Here is a 10,768-nt window from a genome sequence, read left to right as displayed (position 1 = left end):
GAAATTTTGACCAGTGTGTGGACTCCTCCAGATCCATCCTCTGCTTCCCCATTCAATAAAGTTGTTTTTTAATTGACTTTTGTGCATTAAGCCGGTCCAAAAATTCTCAGCGGAAACAGTGAGTGTTGGTTACCAGTGAGATCCGTAGCAAAGTTTGGAGTCGCCACCCATCGGACAGGTAAGTATTACTGATTTACTTTTATTTTGCATAGTGTTACGGTGCCAAAACCTGAAATATTAGTTCTGACTGTAAACCTATATCAGATGGGTCCTGTATTTAACCCTTTCGCTGCCGGAGCATTTTTTTTACCCATGTTTTTTCACGTGTTAAAATGCACATTTTACCCCGAAAAAGCACTTAAAAGCCCCTCCAAAATTATATATTTTCTGAAAGCAGACATCCTGGAAACCAAATTGACGGCAGTTGTGTATTTTGTATGCCACACGCTTTAAGCGCAACTATTTATCGAACCCAAATTTTCAGTACAAAAATGCATTCAAATTAATTTTAGTGCACACAAACATGATATAATACCCAATTTTTGGCAAAGATATAAAAGAAGAGGTTGTGTCAATTCAAAGAATGCTGAACAGGTCAAGCTTCAAAATTGCGCACGCCTGTGAAGCGGTGAAGAACTATGGCACCGAAATTGTCCATAGGCATTGCATTCACCATGAAAATATCAGTTTAATGATTTCTAACCCTTATATCCTGTTACATGTGATAGGTATGAGAATACACAGGCAGAAGGGAGCAAAGCTGATGTGACATTCACAAGCCCTTTCAATGTGGGTTCTCTAGCAATGATCAGCGCTGTATTCCTGGCATGCTGTATACTAGAGGAGCTTGCAAAGGCAGAGCGTCTCCTTCCAAGCTACAGAGCAGCCGGCTCCATTGAGGGAATAAAAGCTCCTGACTAATGATGGGGAATTAGCATGTGTCTGCGCCATCCTGTGGGTGTGGTGTACATTCATGTACTCTCTCCACCAGCACTGGAGCCCGCACTGCAAGCAGAAGAGAGCCAGGCAGGCAGAGGAGGCAGCAGGCAAGCACAATGGCTGCATCTCAAGGGAAGAGCGATATGCAGTTTGCAGACTGGATGGCAAATCTGCCACAAAGGATCCACAAAGTCCCTCTCTCCAGTTTAGCTATCCCAGGTAAGTTCTGTTTCCTAACTTTTGCTGTCGAGACGTTATGGGGTAGGTTTGTAAAAGCAGTGAATGTGACATTTACCAAACATTTACAGGCGATGAATCAATCACTTTCTTGACCGGAGGATGTCACATCATTATATAGGATTTATATAGCACCAACAGTTTGCATGGCACTGTACAATATGAAGGGAGACAGTACAGCTACAATACACTGCTTTATAAATAGGCTTACCGTATACCTAATGAGCCCCTGTGTACAGATGGGCAATGAATGCGCGCAATGCACTTTGGGACGGGCTGGGCACGTATTTGTAATTTCTTATATTCACGTGCACTATCATATGTTAGCGCTCTCTAATACAAAAGTATACCAGCACCATCTAATCCAAAAATAAGACACGTGGCTATAGTATTCGCTATGATCTATGCTAAGATACTTGGATGCATTACCAGCGGCATGTGGCTTTGCATCCGTTCCCACAGCCTTCCAGTAAAATTTAACTAATGTGTCCTCACCTCAAGGGGTTCTGTAGCACTAATGCATCAGGGCGAGCACTAGATGGTCCATGGGTGACCTATTAATAAAGAGCAAGTGCCGGATGCGGTAACCTATAGCAACGCAGACCAGATCCAGGGTACCAAAATGGGATCAGTTACAGAATTGCTGCTTGTTAGTGTGGGTTTGTTTGCTCTTTGCCGTAATGAATAAGGTAGACAAGGTTGTGCCACGGCTGTTGTTAATGGTAGCTAATCCAAATTCATTTTTTATTAAGCCTATCATTTGCTTAAGTTGGCAGCTTTTTGTTAAAATCCTCCTGATTTTTAGGGCCTAGATCAATGTGTTTGGTAGGGATGCAGTTTTGGGATTTAAAGGGGATTTGCAAGAGGCTCAGCAGTTTCTAAAACCAAGGAGAGAGAGATCTGCAGGTACTGGCTCTAGTCAGCATGCTTTGTCTATCATTTATTTTAGCCCTTGATCAAAGAATGAAAGCTCTAAGGTCCGTCTGTCTTATCGGTTGCTATGGGGAACAGCCTTTTCCTAAATCTCTCCCAACAATATGTTAATATGAATAACACACCATTGAATAGCTATTTATCAATATCTCTTTATGCATTTTATTTAAACTTTACAGATCTATTAGCATATTAGTTTTGACAGATGTGTAGAAATCGCTCATCGTGTTTGGTAGATGGCCAGCGACATTGTCCTTTAGATCATAGAAAGTGAAGATGTGGGGTGATATTCATTTTGACCTTCCTGTCAAAGTGTCCTTGCGGACTAAATGTAAAAAAAAAATGCGATTACAGCAGTGTAAAAGTTGATTCAGCACAATGCTACGATGTTAGCTTTATACACCTCGAAAAGGAAATAAATAATTTCCATTTTATATCACATTCTATAGCACAGGTATCCTTTGGCACTGGTAAGGATTATGCTTCCCATTCAGACTGTCCCAAAGTCATTAATATTCTTCTCCCGTCTCCTGGTAAATTGAAGTTTCATACGGCACCATGCTATTCAGGAAAAGGGTGCTTTGCAAATAATGATCATCAGATCATTAAATAGACATGAATCCAGCCCCAGCGTGGGGGTATTGATCTCCAATAATATTGGTTAAAAAAAACCACACACACATCATGCATGAAATAAAAATAAACTGTACACAGAAGCCTTGGGTTTCAGAGCGCACTAGTGAATGTCTTTCCATGAGGACGATGTATGGCTGCAGAATTAATTAAATGTGAATCCATTGCCCGGAGCACTCTCTGTAACCCTTCCAATGACTTGCACAGTAGGCAGCAAATTGCTGACTAATTTGTTGGGAAGTGAAGGCTAGCAGTGAAGACTTTGGGATTAGCTAGTATTCTTCTTAAGCTGGCCATACACCTTACAATTATCTGCAGATTTTCTGTGGTCAGATGGAAAAGGTGCAACATATTCCTCCATCTACACTTAACTGTGTGGATGGAGTAATCTCCACCTGGGCCAATCTGTTGCACTTTTTCCATCTGACCACAGAAAATCTGCAGATAATTGTAAGGTGTATGGCCAGCTTTAGCAGGATAACCAGTTAGAAGCTGCTGTCTGGTAGTTTGGGTTTCTGGTACATGGGGGATAAATATGCACATTACTGATATAATTGATAGTTTGGGCACGTTGACTTATCTAGTGGTTTTAGGTGGGGAGAAATTTCTGCCACCGAGTTCCCAGCTCCGCCCACCAGTGACTGGTCTGATACCAGGAGGTCTAACGGCTTGTGGGGAGATGAACAAGGAGCTCCACCACTGGTTCCTTAAAGAAGAACTCTAGGCAAACAAAAAACGTATCCCTTACCATTCAAGGGTTAAGTGCTCATTTTGCCTAGAGGACACTATTAAAGTTATTTTACTTACCTGACCCCCTGTACTGCCAGCTTCCTCCAGGCTGCTACACTGGTCTCTGCAGCCTCTTCTCCTCTTTGTTCTGGCAGTCTAAGGACCGCTGACATCATCATGTCTTATGCAGTTCCATTGACTTGCATAAGACATGAGAATGCTGACCCACCAGCTGGAGGGTTGGAAAGGTGAGCACTGACCTATTGTGGTTGATTTACTAAAGGCAGATAGGCAGTTCGCTTTGCAAGGGAATTGTACTTTGCAGGGAACGTTTCCTCTAAGCTTAGTGAACGAGGTGAAGCTCTGCTGACTTCCATCATCCAATCATGTGCAAGCATAAAATACAGTTTTGTTTTTTTTTCCTTGCACATGATTGGGTATTCTTTGCAAAGTGAAATCTCACCACATTCACTAAGCTAAAGGAATATTCTCCTGCAAAGTGCAAACCACCCTTCAAAGTTAACAGCCTATTTGCCTTTAGTAAATTAACCCCATTTACCCTCAACAAGTATGTAGCCAGTGACTCATTAGCTCATTAGTCAAAGCAACATGGTCATATCCCACATGTAAAAACATGGGAAGGTATCTCCCATATTTCTATTCTTGCAGGCTACCCTACTATGAGAGTCTTAAAGTGAACCTTTGCTTTAGCCATGCAGAGCAAAACCCCAGGTTCAATTTATTCCACTCCTTCCTAGCAGCACATAGTGCTTCTTATTCCACAGTGCTTCTTATTCCCCAAAAGATGTCCTCAGTCTTCAAGGTTAAATGACATCTAGCATTATTTATTCCAGAAGACTGCGAATATACAATAAATTAATGTGCGCCATGTCTCTGCCCCACTAGGGGGGTCATCACCACTGCTCCCTTCTTTCATAGAATATTGAACTGCCACTGACGTCATAACCTCAGCCCCATTCTCTGCATCAGCTGAGAACTGCCCTTGGCCAAAGGATAGGTGAAGAGGAAGAAGACCAAGCACGTTATTTGCCTGTATAAAAAAAAAAGTAGGGGTCTTTGGGGGGAAAGGATTGGGAAGCCGGAGATTGAGCTCAGAGTTGGGCTACAAGATTTCCAAAGCAGGCTTCACACATTACAATTCTGTTGTGCAAATTCATTCAGATTTACTAACAACTGTGTAGTGTGAGCACCTACCTGAGTAGATGGTAATTGATTGTGAAGGTAACCCCTTGCATTACATTGTATTGTTTTAATTAAACCTAAAGCAAATTGTACAGAGATTTCTACAAACTGATTGTAACACATGTGACCATCTTTAGAGGCCAGTAAATCTTTTAATTATTGTCCACCAAAAACTGAAGTATCAGTGCCGGCAGGACTAACCACACAACACTTTACCCCCCACATCATTTTGGTCAATATTTGAATTATATTATTGTGAAAATGAATGACAGCAAAACACAATAATGCAATGCCCCTTATAGATATGGGACTGCTTACATATGAATAATCACAAGTCCCCCTTGTGTGGCTAAGACAAGACACACACACAATTTTGTACACAATTAACACATAAGACAATCATTGGACAGGTCATATCTTACATCTTTGTAAGACGGTTGGGCATCACACAATTTCCATCACTATATGACAGTTGGACAGCACACATTATCCATCCTAGCATGACTAATGGATGACTCGTGTTTGACATCTCTGTGTGACAGCTGGACAGGGCACGTTTGACATCCTTAAATGACGATTGGCAAGAGCATGTTTGCCATCTTTATATGACTGCTGGACAGCTCATACTCATTGTTAGATGATTGGAAAGGGCTTGTTTGACATCTTGGTATGACAATGGTACAGCATGAATTTAATATTCACGGTAGATTAGTGAATAACTGATATCTTGTCTGTTGCATGTTTGTTGGAGACCGCAGATTGGTTTAGATAGTCCTACTATTAGGATAGGGCTTTTTAGAATTCCTTATATGGCTTTTATAAGGAGTTATATTTTGGCCCAAAAAAAGATATCTACAATTATTAATGTAAATTCATACAACTAGATGCAGTTTATAGTCCGCTACTCAAGATGAAACTGTATTGGAGAATGCATAAAACGGACCTATGGACACTACTGTATGATAATAAATTACATTAAACTCTCATTTCTATAATATATCAATATATCTTTATAACCCATATCTTAACCCTTCATGCTATTAAAATTCATAGCGGGGCCATCATATTGCTGTTGACTAGTACTTGATTTAAAGTGTATGTAAACTATTACAATGAACTTCTCTTGTTTGCCCCCTTTTGGCCTTTTGGTACCATTAAAAGTGTTTTGTTATATCTGTTTAATAAGTGCAAACAATACCTGTTAATGATACAAGACATCCTGTGAGCTGATAGCGTCCTGTGCTCTCTGCATGTGCACAAGGAGGGGTTATGGAGATGAGGAGGTGAGGAGAGAAGGAGAGGTCTGTGTTTCTTTTTAATCCATCAGAAATGAAGTAGGCAGGGCTGACACCATGTGCTAAGGAAGTCACAGCTGTGTTGTCATGTCAAAAGGGAAAGTAGGAGCACAATATATTTTTGACACATCAACAGTTTTTTTTTTTCTGTACTAGCATCATGTTTAAAGGGGTAAAATGGGGAAATGTGCATGTATTCCAGAGATGTATGAAATATGGTTTGTTGTTATATTTTTTCTTGACATATGCTTTAGTGTTCATATGACTGTTGGGTAACACATGTGAAGGGAGCAGTCAAAGGTGAAAAAAGTGAAAAAAATCTCCTTTGTTCAATATGAGTGCCAAGTCTGTTTAGCTTTTTGATATTCTTGAGAAAGCAAACAGCTTAAAGCTGAAGTAAACTGTAGTGGGGATGGCCAGCATTTGCCATAATGTGCATGCATGCCGAGCATCCTCCAGTGATATGAGGTCTGAGTTCCCTGCATCCACTCCATCTCTGCCGGTGTTACATGATCTCAGCACTTGACTCCTTCTTACAGATACCAGGACTGTACTTTGTACTGTGCATGTGCCGCAGTTGGTGTACAGAGTAAAACAATTCGCTAGCAGGCAGGGATGCACAGATGCCGTTTTTTTTGGGTACTCGCCGATCCCAAATACCGATACTGCCATCCCGGGCTTCTGTTTGCCCGCTGCCCAGCTTCCTGATTGCCTGGGAAGCCGGTTTTCTATCGAAAGAACACTGGCTTCACTTTCAAAGGCAGCCTGGCTTCCTAAACAATCAGGAAGCCAGGCAGCATGTCATGACCTGCCTCCTGGCTTCCTGATTGGCTAGCAAGCTGGCTTCACTTGTTGGTAGGCAGCCTGGCTTCCTGACCAATCAGAAATCTGGATGGCGAATCATGACGTGCCATCCGACTCCCTGTTTAACTTTTTGATATTCTTGAGAAGGCAAACAGCTTAAAGCAGAAGTAAACTGTAGTGGGGATGGCCAGCATTTGCCATTATGTGCATGCATGAACAGCATCCTCCAGTAGACATGTGCACTGCCAAAAAATTTGTTTAGTTTCGTTTTGTTTTAAATTCGGATATGTGTTATTTCGTTTTTCAGGATTCGGGTGTGAAAGTCAATTCGGATTCGGAATTCGGATTCGGACGAAATTCGGTAGCGTTAGCACGAACGTTCGTTTCGTTTTCCGTTCTTATCCGTTTCTTTTCCTTTCGTTCGTTTGCAGCAAAAGTGACATTTGAGGGGGAAAAAATATTTTTCTCCTTCTCTAATGTCACTTTGCTCCAACGAACGAAACGAATAAGAAACGAATAAGAACAGAAAACGAAACGAACGTTCGTACTAACCCTACCGAATTTCGGAAATGGAAATTCGGATTCGTTTGCATTCGTTATGTCTGTAATTCGGAATTCGGATACATCCGAATGTCTGAATTTCCGAAAATTCGTCCGAATTTCGATTCGGAACGAAACGAATCGCACATGTCTATCCTCCAGTGATATGAGGTCTGAGTTCCCCGCATCCACTCCATCTCCACCGGTGTTACATGATCTCAGCACTCGACTCCTTCTTACAGATGCCAGGACTGTACTTTGTACTGTACATGTGCCGCAGTTGGTGTACAGAGTAAAACAATTCGCTAGCAGGTAGGGATGCACCGATGCCTTTTTTTTTAGTACTCGCCGATCCCAAATACCGATACTACCATCCCGGGCTTCCGTTTGCCCGCTGCCCAGCTTCCTGATTGCCTGGGAAGGCGGTTTTCAATCGAAAGAACACTGGCTTCATTTTCCAAGGCAGCCTGGCTTCCTTAACAATCAGGAAGCCGGGCGGCATGTCATGACCCGCCTCCTGGCTTCCTGATTGGCTAGCAAGCTGGCTTCACTTGTTGATAGGCAGCCTGGCTTCCTGACCAATCAGGAAGCTGGACGGTGAATCATGACGTGCCACCCGATTCCCTGATTGGTCAGGAAGCCTGGCTGCTAGCAACAAGTGAAGCCGCCTCTCACCCAAATACTTGGTATCGGCACCAATACTAGTATCAGTATCTGTGCATCCCTACTAGCAGGTGAGTAAAACATTTTTAGGATAGAATACACTTATAAAACCCTTCTTTCGACATACTTGCTGGCAAGTTTTTGTTTTTAAGGTTTACTTCTGCTTTAAGGGAGTGTAAGTGTAGGAATATCTATAAAAAAATGAATATTCTACTTCCAGTCCTCTGTATCATCTTACAGAATAAAATACTCATCTTCCTATAAAAAAAGTTGCAGCATGCTGCCAAGAAAACTTAGCGATCAAGGTTCCATAGAAATGTGAATGCTTGAGTCCATCTCGTCTAATCCCCATAGGCTACAATTGATTGCCATCAACCTGCAAGTTCTTGAGAGAGATGGGAATCATTTGTAGCCTATGCGGCCGTAGGGTGCATGAGCTGAGCTGAATAGCAAGTCTCCAGTACAACAGTATGTATATCTCCATGACCACCTGAGGAAGCTACTTTGCTGCGAAACGTATTGAGGGAAGGAGCATCAGGTCCTAAACCATGTTTGAAGAGCTGTGTCATTCCTCATGATGGTATTCAACAATAAGTGACTGTTACGTGATGTGAATACAATATACTATTGTGTGGACTTTATTCACCCAGCAGGGTTTTAATTTTGTATGATCTCTGTGTATGCATTTTAAACATATGTAAATATATATATTTTTTTTTTATTGGATATACAGTATGTTTTGGCTATTTGGTTGTACCTTAAAAGCCCCCTTTTTCTGTTGGGTTTCATTTACGCTGTTATTGGGGTGTACTACCAGAGCCGACCCCTGAGTTGATATCTTTATGTGTCTATCCTTGCATTTATTATGAATAGGTAATCCTACATTTATCCTTTAAAAGGCAAATATCTAGAAAGATTTTCATTGCACGGTATGTCTTTTTCTTTTATTTTACTACTTTATTATGTTACAAGGATATTTTGGTAAAAGCGCAGATAATTACACTGCATCATTAGTTTTTATATGCAAAATACTTAAGACATATAACTTTATTTAAGCACATCATCTCATTAGCTAAGCTATGAAGTTGTATTAGCATGCCCTTTTTATTCGTTTCTATACGCATTCAGCAGGGGAAGAATATTGATATTATTAGCAAGTGGGGAAAACTATATGGGATAATAGTGGTGGGAGGGGGGTATGGCTGAAAAAAGTCCCCCCAACCCCATGCAGTAGGAGGAGCCTCAAACTGACTGCATTAGAAGATAGACAATAAACAATTAATATTGATGGATGAAGTATGTAGGAACCTATGCAAACAAATCTCTCTCTTGGGGACATCTAGAGGCCTAAAAAGGCAAGCAGTGACCATTTTTAGACATATATGATTAGCTATTAAATTCTAACAGATGCTTTTGGAGAAGATGAGAGTTGGAGGTTTTTAAATATAGAGTACAGGAGTTTATGTATATTGGTATATTGTAGCTTGTTTAACAGTGGACTCTGTAAGTGGTTGCTTTGCAGACATTCATTAAGTGATTATCTGCCTGACCATCTTGTGACTCCAAACGTACAATGCTGTCTTATGTCATCCGGGCTTTGAACAAACCAGACACATTTGTTCCCAAGGAGCACAGCTTATCTGTATCTGGATCTCCGCCTGTAGAAATCAGAATCTGGCATAGATATCAATGAAACCATACAATTCAAGATACTATTTCCAACAAGCAGAATCTAAGAAAGGATACACCAAATGGAATGACCAAGTGTTTTAATAGTCTTTAAAGCATAATGAAATACATTGCCAAGTAATAAAATAGCAGAGGTTGGAACATTATGACATTGTTTGATTACCCTGTATAATACATTGTACATTATTACACTGTATAAAAATAGTTCATACAATATATATGGGCCGCATATGCACAAAGTAGACCATAAAACCATAACCTAGAAGGGGTGTTAGACAGCCTTGTAATATTTTTAGCATGGGTCGTGTAAATTCCCTCCACTGTTCAACAAGCCTCCAGTATGATGAAGCAGCTTATACAAAGAGGGTCAGGGAAAAAGTCACTCCAGTTGAGCGGTGTACTAACATTACCAAGTGGTCTGTTGCATGTGGTATAATATGGTGAGACATCCTATATGATGATGTGCAGGATTTTGCATTATAGACAGTTATTAAAACTTGAGTGATAAGCCGCTATCAGACTGCTAGCAATGCCCACTTTCTGCTTTTTTATCACTGTTCTTACACATGAGAGTCCTGTAAATGCTGGGCTATTATAATTTGACCACAAGGGCTAGGGCTGCAGTTTCTGATGGTTGGGCACTCGCTACTGTCTATTTGTTTCTGTATGGAGAAGGGTTGGGGGAGATTTTAGCATTTTTGCCCCAAGGGCTGTATTCTCTGAAATCTGCAGTTGTTACTTATAAGTGGTTGATCCATTTAGCCTTAATGTAAACCTGATCCAGCAAAACAATAGAGCTGAAGTCCTGCCACCTTGTGGTACCAGCATTGGCCTCCAAGGTAATTCCTCTGTAAGTCTGGAGCCCTTGTGGGTCCTAGGTCTGAGATGTACATGGGGCCTTGGCATCTGCAGAAGTCTAGAATAAACCCCACCTATTCTAGTGATAATCCCCTCCCTCCACTATTTAGGGCTTTGGCTGTGCTTTAATACACAGCTGGACCAGCAGCAGTGTGGAAAATGTGCAGCTAGCTATACACATTACCAGTGGCGACTCTAGGAACAATATATGGGGGGGGGGGGGGGACAAAGAAGCACCCGGACAA

General features: G+C 41.3%; 1 protein-coding gene across 1 annotated transcript in view; it reads left to right on the top strand.

Moving 5' to 3' along the window:
• Positions 1-1,006: 1,006 nt before the first annotated feature.
• PLCXD3 (phosphatidylinositol specific phospholipase C X domain containing 3) overlaps positions 1,007-10,768 on the top strand; it is a 96,334-nt gene continuing 86,572 nt past the window's right edge. The window contains exon 1 of the mRNA XM_018568459.1: positions 1,007-1,158. Coding sequence (XP_018423961.1) covers positions 1,056-1,158 — 103 coding nt within the window. The 5' untranslated portion in view covers positions 1,007-1,055. The remainder of the gene's footprint in view (positions 1,159-10,768) is intronic.

The sequence above is a fragment of the Nanorana parkeri genome, unplaced genomic scaffold (genome assembly GCF_000935625.1).
Source record: "Nanorana parkeri isolate BGI_ZX_2015 unplaced genomic scaffold, ASM93562v1 scaffold1191, whole genome shotgun sequence".
Taxonomy (NCBI): Eukaryota; Metazoa; Chordata; class Amphibia; order Anura; family Dicroglossidae; genus Nanorana; species Nanorana parkeri.
Note: the sequence above shows the minus strand (reverse complement) of the source record. Positions and strands in the feature narration are given on the sequence as shown.